General features: G+C 50.4%; 1 protein-coding gene across 1 annotated transcript in view; it reads left to right on the top strand.

Moving 5' to 3' along the window:
* The first annotated feature begins 3,727 nt into the window (after nucleotides 1-3,727).
* MAML2 (mastermind like transcriptional coactivator 2) overlaps nucleotides 3,728-15,502 on the top strand; it is a 208,686-nt gene continuing 196,911 nt past the window's right edge. The window contains exon 1 of the mRNA XM_084504130.1: nucleotides 3,728-5,511. Within this exon, the coding sequence (XP_084360256.1) occupies nucleotides 5,053-5,511 (459 nt within the window). The 5' untranslated portion in view covers nucleotides 3,728-5,052. The remainder of the gene's footprint in view (nucleotides 5,512-15,502) is intronic.

Genomic DNA, 15,502 nt, shown 5'->3' with positions numbered 1-15,502 from the left:
TTTGAATAATCTGATCTAGTTGAAGTTTTGTAGCCCGGGACTATGATAATGACAAAATTCATACGCGATGCTTATGCATGGGATCAGCCTTACAAATGTGGTGTGCTTTTGGGAGATGAGGCCCTTTATGGTCTATATTCTGTGTCCAATTCTTGCAGGGAAGTTTGAAAAGAAGTTGTTTTTCTTCCCTTGTCCCTCAGTTTTTGGGAAAAAAAAATCATTTGTGGATCAAGTGGAATGGCAAACTTCACTAATAGTAGATAGCTGATGCTGCCTTTTTCTTTTTTTTCTTTTTTTTTTTTTCTTTTATTAGACAGTGAAAGCTTCTGTTTTCCAAAAGCAGCTATTTCTAGTAGTTCAGCAGGCAATTACAGGCAATTCCCATGCTTAACTCCTCTAGTTTACTTTTATTTGGATAAATAAAGGCTTGTAGTTTTATCCTTCTTTAAGTCTTCCTGGATAAACAGAGTGGGTGTGTTAGATAAACACATGTACATACAGCACCACTCCAAGAGAAATACCCGGCACACATGAAATATACTTTATTAAGACAACTTGCTGATTCTGCTTTGAGAAATAATAAATATCAAGTTCTAATCTGAATTTCGAGGTGAAACAAAAGAAAGACAGAAAATATGATTGACGGGCCAAGGAATAATGTGAGAAATATGTGAAGTGGTATTGAAAGAGCCTGATGATAATGCCCCCTTCGTGGGCTACACTTCCCTGAATAGTTTATGTGAATTTGGGTATTTTTCTCGGTAATAAGGGATGGTATGGGTTGTTTTTATTTTGTTTGTTTGTTTGTTTTCCCTGTTATTTATTAACATATAGACACAGTTTCTTTACATTTTTCTGCAAATTGTATTCTTAATTCAAAAAGGTGTGTGTGTGTGTGTGTGTGTGTGTGTGTGTGTGTGTGTTCAAGATGGCTTATTTTACAGTTTACACAGAGCCTTGTGCCCAGACTTTGAGGACATGAAAAGTGACCCAGGTGCAGTCAGATTCTGCTCCAAAGCTTAGCAATTGAGCAGGCGAGCTGCACAGTGCATCCTAACAGCGTGCCCAGCTGCAAGTACATTTATCACATTATTTATAGCAGTAGTCATTCAAAATGGCTAAGAACCCTCTGAAAAACAAATAATGGGAATGGCTGAAAATGTATAGCCCTAGTTAGTCTTCCACAGGACAGTTATTAAACACATGCCATTTTGGTGGAGTTAATACAACTTTGAAGGAGTTTGATACGTGATTTCTAAACAGAGACAAACGAGGTGTGTGCCTAGATTTAGGCGCGGGCTCACGTTTTTAAGCGACAGAGGTTCAGCGTAGTCATTTTCTTCAATTTTTGGTAAGTTATCAGCACAATGGGACTTCCACAGTGAGAAGTCCCGGCCGAGAAGCCAGCAGCAGGAAAGGTTTGCTCACCCAGTGGGGGCTGCTGGCTTGGGAAACTCAGAGCTGCAGCAGCAGGAGCAAATTCACACGGAAAAATACTCAAGGTTGACAGCTCACATAAGCCTACAGTATCATTTCAAGAGGTCACAGATGTTGGCATAGGGGATAAAAGTAATGAATTATTCAGGACCCATTATGTTAATGTTTCATCTCGTGTGGTTTTATGAGCACACATATGACACGATCACAAGTGACGTTAGGATCATGTTCAGAACCGTCTGCTTTTAAGAAAACCGACAAGTAGCCGGTCCCAAAAATGATACCTGTTTACAGGAGCTGGTAGCATTCGGCAGCGTCTCCCGGACAAAAGTTGTGAAGCTGAAGGATGGATTTCGGGTATTTCCTTCTCAGAAACACCAGGGGCAGTCTTTGCTGTGTATTGCGCGGCTGGGGACTCGCAGCCCTGCAACCAAGCCGTCTCTCGCCCTGGAAGCGGTCTGTATTAAACCACAAAACACATCAGATGCTGCTTAGCAAAAAGTGAATCTTAGACATCTAAAGTTACAGCTCAAGAATCTTTGTTTTGAAAGACCGTTCTCTGAGATCTGCAGAAACTCACAGGAGAGAGGATTCCTGCAGCTACCCAGGTATCTCCCTGGGCAGCACCATTGCTTTCGTGTGCCCACAGCAACTTCGAAACCCCCATCAAGATGTCATTTGAAGTGCCCTTGCTTATTTTTCACGAGATTTGTGTTAATGTGACACGTACGGTCTGTGGCTGACCCTCCTAAACTCAGCAGTGACATCTGAGCTGTAACGAATGAATAAAAGCCCCTGAGAGGCCTGAAGCAAAGGTAACATTGTCTATTATTTTACAAACAGAAAAATGTCCATTTTTTTCCCCCAGTGCCAGCCCATTGTTCTCAACAGATGCAAGCTACTATTACATATCAAATAATAACCCACTCTTCCTCAGTTGTTCAAGGTTAAGCAAAAAAATCCCTTTTTCCTGTTAGCAATAATGCCTTCCTCTGAACGCAGCACATCCCCAAACCTGGCGCCCGCGGACACCACCCCGCAGTTAGGAAGCGAAGTCTTTGCTGGGACAGATGTGGGCCCAAACACCCAGGTCCTGGGAACCCACACAGGTGTTTTGGTGCAACCTGGAGGAGATGGGGGTCACGCAAATGTTTCCCATATGCCCAGCGCTGTGTGTTGTCTGTGTGTTTGGGGTGAGTTTAAGGACTGTGTCGTTTTATCAGTGGCATTCAAAGGGGTTGTGAGCAGGACTTCGGGAGATAAAAACACCTGAAAGGGTCACTGTTAGTTGTTCCTCATCCTCAGCTTGCTGCTCTTGGTATGGTGTAATGGAATTGGCGTGGTTTTCTGATGGGCCGACTCATCAAATGAGACAATGTGTCCTTGTGTTAGGGGCTGTGGGGTCCTGAAAGGTCTTGTGTTAGGACTGAAAGCTTGGCGCTTTTGCATCAGGCTTGTGTCTCCGTATGCTTAGGGCCATTTTTATTCCCAAAGAGGTGTCCCCGTGGTGGCACAATGGTGTGTAGCTTTAATAAACCTGACCAGCTCCCAGCTATTCCTGCGTCCTCCTTCACGGCTCACCTGCAGCAACACGGGGAACCTGTTGGCTGCTGGTTGCAGCCTGGATGGTGTCGGGGCCACTTGGCCACCCCTGGTTTTAGTCTGGAGAAGAGGAGGCTCAGGGGAGACCTCATTGCCCTCTACAACCACCTGAAAGGAGCTGTGGGGAGCTGAGAGTCGACTGCTTCTCACAGGTAACCACTGCTAGGACTAGAGGGAATGGCCTCAAGTTGTGCCAGGGGAGGTTCAGGTTGGAAATGAGGAGACAGAAAGAGCAGTCAGGCATTGGGACGGGTTGCCCAGGGAGGTGGTGGAGTCACCGTCCCTGGGGGTGTTGAAGGAAAGTTTGGACCTGGAGCTTAGGGACATGGTCCAGTGGGTGACAGCAGTGGTAGGGGGGTGGTTGGACTGGATGATCCCGGAGGGCTTTTAAATCCGAGGAGACAGCAAAGAGAAGCACCAAGGCTGTGACTTTCCCGGGAAGGAAGCAAAGTGCCAGACACCCAAAAAGCTCCCACCAGAGCCTCCCCTCCCCAAACCTTCCCTTACACCCCCCCCCCTTTCCCCTTCCCAGCGCAAACCACCCTCTCCCAGCACCCAGATCCCCCCCCCAGCCGGCTGCCCACCTCCCACCCCTTCCCCACCTCGGGCTGAGGTCGGCGGGGCGACATTTCCCTCTCCTTCCCTGCCTGCCTCCCTCCCCTGCGCGGCCGCTGGGAGGCTCCGGCGCTCGGCCCGGCCGCTCGGTGCCACCCGCCCCCCGCCCCCGCAGCGCCCCGCACCGCGGCCCCGCACGCACCGCGGGCCACGGGCAGCGCCGGCAGCTCCGGCAGCCGGAGGCGAGCGGAGAGAGAGAGAGAGGCAGCGAGCGGGCGGCACCCACCGCCAAACCCAACACCCCCCCCCCCCAACCCTCAGCCGGGGATGGAATATACAAAAAAAAACACAAAGGAAAAGTGGCCGGAGCGTGCCGGGGGCAAAATGCTGGAAGTTTGTAAGTGCAACTCGCCGTTCGTGATCGCCGTTTGAAGGGTTGGTTGGTGGTTCTGTATTTTTTTATTATTATTATTTTTTTTTATTTTTTTTTTTGCCGTGCTTTTCTTGAAACTGTACTTGAAACTATTCGCTCGCCGGGAGCCGAAGGGAAAGTATGCGAGAGGAGTTCTCTGCCTCGGGTTGGCGGCTCGCTGCTTTATTGCTAAGAGGGGGGGAAAGGAGCGCTGAAAGCAAGACGGATTTTACCCAGCGGCTGGATTAAGCGGAGGCGAGGCGTGCTCTGGCAGCCCGCTGCCTGACATTGTTCCCGAGCTGGGCTCCGTCCCCCCGGCTCCCGGAGCTGCCCCTGGGCTGCAGCCCCTCGGAGCCCGCACCGAGAGCCAGGAGCGGCCGGCGCGGAGCGAGCAGGAGAACGGATCCCGCACAAAGACCAAAGTAACCCCAGCCTCTCCTCCTCCTCCTCCTCCTCTCCCGGCTATTTGCACATCCACGGAGGACTTTATACAAATACCAACAACAAGCCAACGAGACACCCGCTGCACCGGCCGCGGAGAAGATTTTGGAGGGGGGTGGCTGGGGAGGGGGGGGGGGGGTCGGCTCCGTGCCGCTGAGCCCCGCGACCCCTTTTCCCCTGCCTGAATCTCCCCCTGAAGGAGCGACCCCCCCCGGCCCCCGGAATGAAATAAAACCAATAAACCTGCCAAGCCCCACTCCTTCCCCAGGGGGATCTCCTTTCGCCCGGGGATCCCTTTTGGAGGTAGCGGGTTAATTTTTTTTATTTTTTTTTTCCCCTTCTCCCGCCTGCCCCCCCCACCCCCCCATAGACCCCCATCCCTCCCCTTTCACCCCCGACCCCCTCGGCCGATGGTGGCCCGTCCCTAGCACCCCCCCCTCCCCTGTTTTTCCCTTTTTTTTTTTTTTTTTTTCTCCCCCCAAAAACACCACCCCCGGCTCGAGGGGGGACGGGGCGGCGGGGGGGTCTCTCGGCCCCCCTCGGCGGTGTGGGGTCGCGGGGCCTCCCCCCCTGCCTTCCCCGCTCCATGCGGCGCTGAGGCGGCGATGGGCGACACGGCTCCCCCCCAAGCCCAAGCCGCGGGGCTGGGGGCCGGGCTGCTGGGGGGCGGCGGGGGCGGCCCGGCGGCCCCCCGGGTCCACAGCGCCATCGTGGAGCGGCTGCGGGCCCGCATCGCCGTGTGCCGCCAGCACCACCTCAGCTGCGAGGGGCGCTACGAGCGGGGCCGCGCCGAGAGCTCCGACCGCGAGCGGGAGAGCACCTTGCAGCTCCTCCACCTCGTGCAGCAGGGGCAGGGGGCCCGCAAGGCCGCCAAGCACCCCAAGGCGGCCGCAGGAGGAGGAGGAGGAGGTGGAGGAGGAGGAGGAGGAGGAGGAGGAGCGGCCGCCCCGTCCTCCGCCGCCGCCGCCGCCGCGCCCCCCGACTACCACCAGCACCTCCTCAGCAACGGCGGCGCCAACGGGGAGCAGGCGGCGGGGGAGCAGCGAGCATCGGCCCTGCTGGCGGTGAGTCACGGCGCCCCCTGACGGGCGGAGGGGGGCGGGATGGGGGCAGCCCCGGCCCTGAGGCAGGGAGGGGTGAGGGTGGTGAGAGAGGGGTGGTGGTGGTGTGCTTCGTGTGTGCTCGGTGGTGGTGACACCCCCAGGAGTGTCCTGGTGATGTCCTGCCGCGAGGGGACACGCCAGGTGTGGTTCAAGTCCCTCGTCGCCACGGTGGTGACAGCCCTCATGGTGTCCCACCTGGCGGTGACAAGCCTGGTGTGGGTCACAGGTGCTAAAGTTCCTCGTTGTGTCCTTGCCGCTGGGGCAGTGACACCCCTGGAAAAGTCTCCTGAGTGCCCCTTCATGATGTCCCGCCAGGAGGTGACACCCCTGGTGCCACCATGGTGGTGACGCCCCTGGTGCCTGGCAGGGCTCTGGGGGCTTCAAGCTGCCTCGGCTTGTCCCCGAGCAGCGGTGTAAGGTGGCGTTAAACTACAGCTCACGCTCAGAGCCGTGCCCACGGCTTCACACCTCAGGCATTGCGCTCTCGTTTTGTGCCTCCTGTGCTGCAGGTGGGCAGGCAGTGGTGAGCACCACGTGCAGGTGCCCCTGGCAGAGCTTTATGATCCCTGAGGTGGACAAGTGCTTGTGCCAGCAGAGCTCCTGAAGCTCCATCTCGCACCCGTGAGCCCCACCGGCGAGGGCTGGTTCGTTACTGTCACCCGTTGTGTTTCCCAGGGAGAAATTACAAGTTTTCTGCACCCTGCGGATGGCACGTTGACCTTTTCCAAGTTGCTCTGGAGGTGGCTGGGTGGCAGAGCCTTGCCTCCTGTTACTTCATGACAAGCCACTCGTGTACCAGGCTTTGTGCCTTTCCCTCCAGCGTCCTTCCAGCATGTGCACACACGCGAAACATTACGAGGAGCGACTGCCCCCTGATAGGCCCATGGCTGCTGTTCGAGTGGCCCAAAATAGACTGCTCCCTCCCTTCCCGACAGAAACCTGTCCTTCTCAGTGCTTGGCGTATTCTAAAACGGGACCTTGGTGGTTATTTTCTCCCCTCTCAGCACTCCTGGCGCTGGGGGCTGCGGCTCTGTTTGGGAGGGCGGCGATGTAAGGGGTGAACCTGATGACAGTGGGGTGCTTTGGCCTGGCTCGGTGCTCAGGGCAAATCTCCCATCGCAATCAAGAAAGCCATTATCTTATTTTTCCAGTGTGTACTAATGAAATGCTTTGTGATTGTCTTGAGGAAAAAAGAAAAAAAAAGATTTTGCATAATAACGTACATCCCAGCAAACTCTGCTTTCTGAAGTCAGGGAACATCTGAAGTCAGGGAACAGGCCCGTGTGCTCTTTTTTTTGTTTTGTTTTGGTTCTTTACTAGTTGTTACTATTATTATGAAATAGCTGGAGGCAGCTGTTCGAAACAGCTAAATGAAACAACTCCAACGAAAATACCGAAAGGTTTTCATCTTTGCAGTGCAGGGAGGTTGTCCGTGTTTCACTTGAGATCCTAAACCCGCTCTTTGCTGGACACTGCCCCCGTTCCACCTTGCACACTGCCTCACCTCCCCGACAGCTCCAAACACGAGTGCATTTGGGTGAGGGCATCCCCCTCGCTGACAAAGTCCCCCTCGGTTTTGCATGCTCGCGCTTGGCAGTCCTGCTGACAAGGTACGTGACTTCACCAAACGTGACATCTGGGGCCCCGGACCGTGTTTTGACACCGAAGAAGCGCTGGCTCATGAGGCAGCGCTGCTGTAATGGTATCGCTGCACATCGCTGATCCTCCCACTCTGTGCTCGGCACAGGCATGCTGCATTCGCTGCTTCGGTAGGGCTGCCTAATTAAGGAGCAGAGAAAGGCATCGGTCCAAAGTCACGTCTCTGCGTGATGGAGGCACATGTTCCCCTTACCGAGCACCCCTTAGGACATCGTTGCATGTGCTGAAAAGGCAAGGGAAACCACACTGTGTCTGAGTGGGGTGAATTGGAGTGGCTGAGGGTCGGGCAGCAGGTAGCCCAGCGTTGTGCTCCTCTTCTTGAAAACTCAGAGGGCGGTGATGGGCCAGGATAATGACAGGGTCTTGCTTTGTTCTGGCCATAGGCAGAGGAGGAATTTGCTCTGCCAGTTATCCCAAGGGCACTTGAAAGTGGAAGGATGGGGCAGAGTAAGTTGCCCTGTGCACTATGAATAGATGTGGAAGAGCCATCTCTAAGGCAGCAGAATCCATCCTCTGGGGGTGTTCCCCAAGGGGAAATCCAGCAGAAGACTTGCTTGCGCCAGTGGTTATTGCTCTAATTTCAGCCTTTTTGCTCGGAGCAGATGGCAGATCGGGGGTGCGTGGGGTCCTGGAACATAGCGGTTCTGAGCATCGGTCGTGGGAGGTACAGCTCTGGCACGAGGAGGCACAAGACGAGAGCGTTTGTGCGAGTCTCACACTGAGGATGTGAGATTTGACACCTCTCTGACTCCACGGGGGGACTGCAAAGCTCCACCTGCCTTGCTGTAGCTCCACCAGTATAAAAAGAGCTCCACACACAGACAAGCGTGAAGGCAGCCCTGGCTCTCTCCGGGGAGTTCTGGCTATCAGGGCGCTCTTTGTTCTGCAAAATCCAAGACTGTCCCCACGCTTCCTCTGCTGAAAATAGCTGGGTTGTTTCCTTCGCTCTGCAGATCCCACTGCTCCTGTTAGGAGCGCGCCTGCCACGTTCAGTGGCACGGGATGGGTCGTTTGCTCGGTTGGACTCCAGAGTAAATATTTGAGACTCGATAACATTTGAAACAGCGTTCGCTTGAACATATCAAAGGGTCTGAAGTGATAATCTGATGCTGTTGATACCATTATTTGATAATTATCTGTCCCCAGCGGACAGTTTAAAACCAGCAGAAGAGCGTTTTTGGTGGGGTTGGGTTTGGGCTCAGTTTGGCAGTGTTACTTTGATTTTTGAGCAAGCAGCCTTGGCAGCAGCATTTCCTCCTTGGAGAGTGGAGGCCAGATTTTTGAGCTGGACTGCTGGGTGCGGGTGCATGTGAAAGAGAAATTTATTCTTCTGGACACGGCTAGGAAAGCTTTTGTGCTTTCTGCCTCCCTGCATTTCCCACGAGCTGACATGTGTTTATTTATCTGGTGGTGTTACTTTTCATGGTGCAGAGTGGAACAGAAAATATCCCGTCTTTTATACATATATCTGCATGTATATATGCGCCCTCCAGCACTTAGCTGTTTATATTCTTTGTGTTATATATAAACAGTTAGCTCTGGAGGGCATTCCTCAGCGGGTTAAGCGTTGAACTGGTGAGACCAAAGTTCTGCAGTCACAAATCCCCAGCGGCCCTTCCTTCCCTTCGTTCCTCTGCCATGGGCTGAGCAGCGTTCATTTCACCCCGTGCAAGCGAGGAGCTCGCTTTCACAGGCATCGCTGTGTTATTCTGCTCAGGTTGTTCCGCTGCAGCCGTCACCCTGGTGGCCGATGTCTTCCTCCGAGTGTGTTAAGTGCTGTTTGTCACCAGTCCCAGGTGACTCGTTCGGCTTTTATCCCTCTCCAAGTCGCGCTGGATTTATTGTTGGAACGATTGTTATTATTTTCTGTGCTCATAAGGATGACTGCGAACGCGGCCTGGTCCCCAGATGTAGTCCGCAAGCAGGTGAAAAAAAAAAAAGGGAAAACAGTCTTGCAAAGATGGTGTAGCCGAGGAAGAGGGAAATGGACTAATTCCCCCTGCTCCCCTAAATTCTCATCAACAGCAGTCCAAATCTGGAATAGCCATGGGTTTGTCTCAGTCCCCTGAGGACATCCCTGGGAGACAGGGCTGCCCGGCTGGTGCCGAGAGCCAAGTATTGCTTGTAAAACTTTGATTTAGGTGGTTGCTGTGTGTGGAGATCCTTTAAATGAGTGTAGAAACCCTGGCATTGTTTCCTAATAACTTTTTTTAATGATCTGTGCTGTACTTGCTGAGGTTTGGACTGCCGGCTTGCTGCTGGCCTGCCAGGGAGCCCTGCAAAGTTGTGTCATTTTCTGGTCTGGATGCACGCAGCTTTGGGAAGCTCTTTCAAAGCAAACAGGACAAGGTGATCAGGTGCAGCGGTGTTAGGGTGCGGGGAACAAGAGGGGACTGCAGCAAGGACCTGTTCCTCGAAAGTGGGCTGGGACCTTTTTGATGAACAAAGTTCGGTGCCACACGACGAAACGTTCTGTGCGTGAGGTGGCAGAGCGCTGCCTGGGGCTTCTGAGGGATAGAGACGGTTTCTGTAGCCAAGACAGACGAAATGAGTCACGTTGCTTTTTGTGGGTCGAAAACTTTGATTTGCTGTCCCGGGCCTTGCTGCCTGCTGGGAGCCATTGGGGCAGGACGGACCTGGGCACCTCTGAACATCTCAGTCCCCCTTGGGTCCGAGAACGTTCTTGGCACCAACACCAAGGAGACACCCCGGGGGCTGTGTAAAGGTTATCATTTAATGAGAAGTTCAGCCAGTGAACTTATTAAGTGTCTGCTAGTTTAGGAGCCTTTTCAGCCCTAATTCTCCAGCCAAGTCATTTACTTTGAAGCTTTTTAGCCTCCGAATGCATTTAATGAAAGTCTCTGCCATTCTGAAACTGTCTAACAGACTGTTTCCGCCACCAAAGTTTCTGTAGACAGTGAGCAGCTTGTAAACAGCTTGCCTGGAGGTGACGAGGTCTCCAAGGCCAACCCATGGCTCCTTAACTTCCCCGACTAGTACAGCTCGTCCTCTGATCCTGCTCTCACATCTCCTGCAGTGCTCAGATTGAGTCCCCTGAGCATAGCACCACGACGAAGGACGGTGAAACAGCTCCTGTTTCTTCTCTACTGAGAAATGTGACTCCAGCAGAAATGTTAGTCGCTCTGTGGGAAAATCTGAAGCTTAGAAAGGTGTGTCTGAGTCAGACCCAGAAGCTGCTTTGCTGAAACTTTGACTTATCTTGCTCCTATTTCTTCTCTCCTGGCAATGAGCACTGCCTGCAGAAGGTGTATGTGGTCTTCGGTTAGCTTGCAGTGACCAAAAAACCCCACAGCTAGGTTAGTCAGTTAGCAGGTTCAGAAAGACCATAACATGCTTCTCTTCCTCTTCTTAACTGCTGGCAACGGTCCTTCCTACCAAGATATCATCTTCAGAGGCCAGTTGTAGTCTGCCTTTCTTATCAAGCCTGTGAGCTGATGAAACTGAAACCTCACCCGTGTCTAATTACTGAAAAGAAGGGCTCCACCACGGTCCCCTTGACACCTTTGGGAGGGGTAATATCCCCGTTGCCCCATGTGTGCTGCACCTCAGGTGTGGTGTAGGCATTGCTGGAAGCTGGCAGCCTGCTCCAGCTGCCAGAGCACTGGGATAGAGGCAGTGGTCTTGGCTGCAGAAAAGAAGGAATTGGTGCCAACTGAAATGTGGATCACTTGTTCAACTTAACAGTATTAAGAAACTATTTTTTAATTTATTTTTTATTCTTTTTAGATGAAAGCACAAACTGTTTACACCCCAGATTTCCCATGAGAAGCCTCCCATAGCCACCTGAGAGCAACCTGTGAACTGGTCATACCTTGTCAAGTTCTTCCAAAGTATTCGTAGATGCAGGTAGTAATCCATAACTGTACTGAAGTGCCAACACTAAAACCTAGCGCAAAACACTTACAACTCTCAAGCAAAAGTTCTTAGGTGAGCGCACAGTAAACTAAAACCCCAGTGTTTCTACTCGGAGTCTAGGATCTGTTCAGCAGATTACTCCTGGTATTTCACTTCCATAAACCTCAGTTTCCTCTATGAAAAATACTATTTATCACCTTTGTAAAGCGCATTGAGATCTGATGGTGAGTTTTATGGCTTAGAAGCCAAGTTCATTATTGATGGAGCCTGAGACAGGATATCTGAACGTTTGCTTTGGCAAAGCTGCAGGCAATGTATATGAGTTGATGGATTCTTCTTATTTGACTTTTGTGTTTTGAGCCTTTGAGGTGCACTCCAATCACCTTTTCAGCCTTTGTCCCACAGGTATGAGGACTGGAAACGTAAACTCAAATGAGTCTTTTACATAATGATGTGACTCCCGGCTGGGTTTTTATTTGAGGCAGCGTGTTGCCCCAGACTCACAATGAAAGTGCAAGATGTGGCAGTGCTTCTTACGCTTCATATTTTCTTGCTTCACTTGCTCTTCATTCTGCATCAGTTTGTGCTCAAATTAGTCTCCCAATTAAGTCGGCTGCGTCCAAGCACTGCGTGCATTTGATGTTCCAGCAGACCGGGTGCAGAGTGGGACTGGAACTGAGAGCGTATACCGAAGTCATCTGCTTTCTGGTGAGGCTGCAGCTGCACCCCAGCAGTAAGTAGCAGGTGGGAGCCGCTTTGTACTGCATATGCTGCCTCCCATTTGCTAGGAGAACGATCCTGTAGTAATAGGGGAAGGTTTGTGTCTATGGCTCAGGGTGGGAGGAAGGCTCAGAAGTAGTTCTTAATCAAATAACATGAACAAGCACAAAATTCCAACACAGTTAGTGAGGAATTATATATAAATTGATTTAATTTGTAAATACATCATGCCCCTGGCTTCACGCACAGGTGTTGCCATTTCCCTGACAAAATTCCTTTTGTTCAGAAATGGCTCCTGTAGCTATTTTTATCTGTGCCACTCATTTGTTGTGATGTGCTTTTAAGCCCAGCTGAATCGAGGTGCAGAGAAATTAGAACCAGTTAGAAATCAGCATGAAGGCACAGCGAGGAAGCAGCTCTTGCAAAGCCGTGTACCTGCTGCCCGAGCCTGACGCTGACTGAAAGAGACGGTAAGATCCTGGACGTGCAGATGAAACCCCAAGAAGTTTCATCTTGGCTACTCTGCTTTGAAACAAAACACGCCGTTGTGCAACAGCCGTCGCTGTGGTACCCTGGCGTTATTACAGAGCTCTTCAGGCACCTCCCCACCGTAGGTGTTACACAAACACCCAGTGAGAACCGTGCCCTTCCCTGCATACCTTAGGGCCTCGGGAGACAAGATAGACAAAGAATGGAAAGAGGAACAGAAGCACAGAAAGGTCAAGTGTCTTGCCCAAGGTCAAACGGCAGGTCAGTGGCAGAGCTGGGAACAGAGCCCAGATTTCCTGACTCCTAGTCCAGCGCTCTATTAATCATCCCCTCGCTTTGTGTTCTGCAGCCTGTTACTGGCCATAGGAAATGTGAGGAAGACTTTCCGACAGCTTCAGAGCAACTTCTCATTTTTGGAAACTATTGATCATCAGCACACTATTGAGATAAAGAGGTCGTGTACGGGACATGAGCACTAGGGGATTCAGAACTGAGTGCTCTAGGTATTGATTTCATTCCAGGACACTGGAAAGCCATAATTTCATAATACCAAACATTTACTCTTACTCAGATTTTTAAAGCCTTTTTCTCCTTACGTTGTGTACAAAGTGGCTTATTTTACAGAGTTACTCATCACAGTTAACTCCTACATTGGCACTTACCCTATAAATCATTTCTTCCTTGAAAACGAGTTACAACAGTTATTTAGTTAGCAGGACTTTTCTTCTCTGTGGAATTTACCAATGAACTAATTAAATAGTCAGAAAAGCAGAGTGTCAACAGTGCAGTCACTTGTAATTCTTACTTATTTTAATTCCTCACTGTACGATGTGTTCAATTTTCAAAGTCTCTAAATGGAGTTATCTTGATCACAAAGTTAATTATACCTATGAGATTTTTTTTTTTGTCCTCCCCAAATTTTTGACTGGAGGCAAAACTCTGGTTAGGGTGGTAATGAGTTATCGAGAGTCTCTTGTAAACAATAGTATAATCACTTTCTTATAGTCATGGCAACAGCGTTTAAGCAATGAGCTTCCTGAACACAATGTGCACTGTCTCCACTGAATAGCTATTGCAGCGCTGAAGTGTATGCTGCTCATTTTCAGAGGTCTCAGGGATATAAATTATTCAGCAAAACAACACTGCTTCAGCAGGCGTCTTTGAATTTGTCGTGTTTTGTACTAGCCAAAGACGGGTGCGTAGCTGGGCTGATGGGGCTGTGTTTAATTCTGCTCCCGCTGAATTCAGGGGTGTCTGTCTCAAGCCCTTCCAGCACCATGCTACCTGTCGGTGTCATGTTTGCCATCCTGAGAAATCTCTAACGGGGAGGGCAGAAGGGCTCAGGAGGATGCGTGCCGTACGGATGTGTGGTGTGAGAGGAGGTTGCTAGGTGCAGTATGACGAATTTCTTTTAATTAGCAAGGGGTTCATTACAACAGGGCCAATGCCTTTCTTGACGCAGAGGGTCACCTGCGTTCCTGCTCAGCGGGCTGGGAAGGCTCCTCGGAGAGTGGATGGCTTCGGAGGAAGCTTCAGAGCTGAACCCCAAGACAAGGATTTGCCTCTGACTTTTCTGTTTATTTTGTTCTTTACAGCTCTCTCATTCAAATAACTAGACCTGGAGGAAAGACCTTGTTGGCAACAGTTGTTGTTTTGAGATGAGTCATTCCACCAGATTTCAGAAATGCCACCCCAGTGACAGTTGGCGAAAATGCTGCATGGGCTGTTCAGTTTATGTTTTTCACTTTGGAAAATCAGACCATTTATTTAGGGTTCTGTTGCTTTAGAAACCATCTCCAGACACTCCCAATTTCCTTTCCTTTCCTTTCCTTTCCTTTCCTTTCCTTTCCTTTCCTTTCCTTTCCTTTCCTTTCCTTTCCTTTCCTTTCCTTTCCTTTCCTTTCCTTTCCTTTCCTTTCCTTTCCTTTCCTTTCCTTTCCTTTCCTTTCCTTTCCTTTCCTTTCCTTTCCTTTCCTTTCCTTTCCCTCTCTCCCCTTTCTTCCTGTTCCCTTTCCCTCACTGCTGTAGTATCTCAACATCTGAGCTTTCTAATGTTAATTCTGATCTGATTGGCCTCTCCCGAAACAGTTTGTGGGAAATACTATGGATGTGGCACTGTGGAACATCAGCCTAATGCAGGATTACGTTCTTTATTTCTGTAGATTATGCCAGTTTGTAGTCAATTATTCTGTTTTCCGGAGAAGTTCATTCACTCTGCTTCTCCAAGAGCTTTTGATTCCGTGTCCTTCTGAGCTAGATACTCTTGGTCCTCAGCACTGGGCTGCTTACCTCTATGGCCCGGTTCCCGGAAATAGTTATGCGTGTGCCTAATTGTGCACACATGGGTAATCACGCTGAAATCAAGATGTGTAGAATTAAGCAAGTCTAGAAGTATTTCCAGGGTTTGGTCTTTGTTCAACAAACAGGCCTCAGCCTGGCTGAAGCCCGCTATGTACTACCAAAATAAAGCTGAATTCAAGAGCAAGTAGCATATTAATTGTCAATTGACTTATTTCCTTAACACAGTTAATTCTATACTTTTAAATACTACTTTCAATTTTTCCTACAAATCCAGTCGCCCTTCCTTTCACGTTCATTTTCCCTCCTCACTGCACAGCTCCTAGCAGACCTGATCTGCTAGCCACACGATCCGCTTTCGTAATGATTCGAGTTCCTATATTTCTTTTTTCCTACCAACTTTGTGCATTGCCATGATGGCTCCTAGGACAGATTTTGGCCAGCTTTTAAGGAGAGAGAGAGTCAACGGTGTTTCAGACCTTCACTTCCAAGTGCAGTATTAAATATAATCCTTATAATTACAGCGCTGCCGCTTGGACCGCTGTAGTTCAGGCTGTGTCAATATGTCATCAAAAGCTCTCTTTCTCGGGAGCTGGAACTCAGTCTTGTTGATTGAGTTGAAATCTGATGGCCAGCAGCTGCAAACACACTCTGTCCCCATCCCCCTGCCTCCCTTGCTTTTTTTTTTTTTCTCCCTTTTACCACAAACTCCTTGCTTTCCGTCAAAGCCGTGAGTTTACAGACCAGAGATAATGACCGATTCCAGGCTAAGTTATTCGGGGCCACCCCTCTGGGCCATCTAGACCATCCTGCAAGTCATGCCCTGCCTGGGGCAACCTGAAGGCACAGTCTGCTGTCGGTGCCCATGCCGAACCTGAGAGCACAGCACAAGCACCGTCCTCAGCCCATG

The sequence above is a fragment of the Aythya ferina genome (assembly GCF_964211825.1).
Source record: "Aythya ferina genome assembly, chromosome: 1".
NCBI lineage: Eukaryota > Metazoa > Chordata > Aves > Anseriformes > Anatidae > Aythya > Aythya ferina.
The sequence above is the reverse complement of the archived record's forward strand: the minus strand, read 5'-3'. Positions and strand labels throughout refer to the sequence as shown.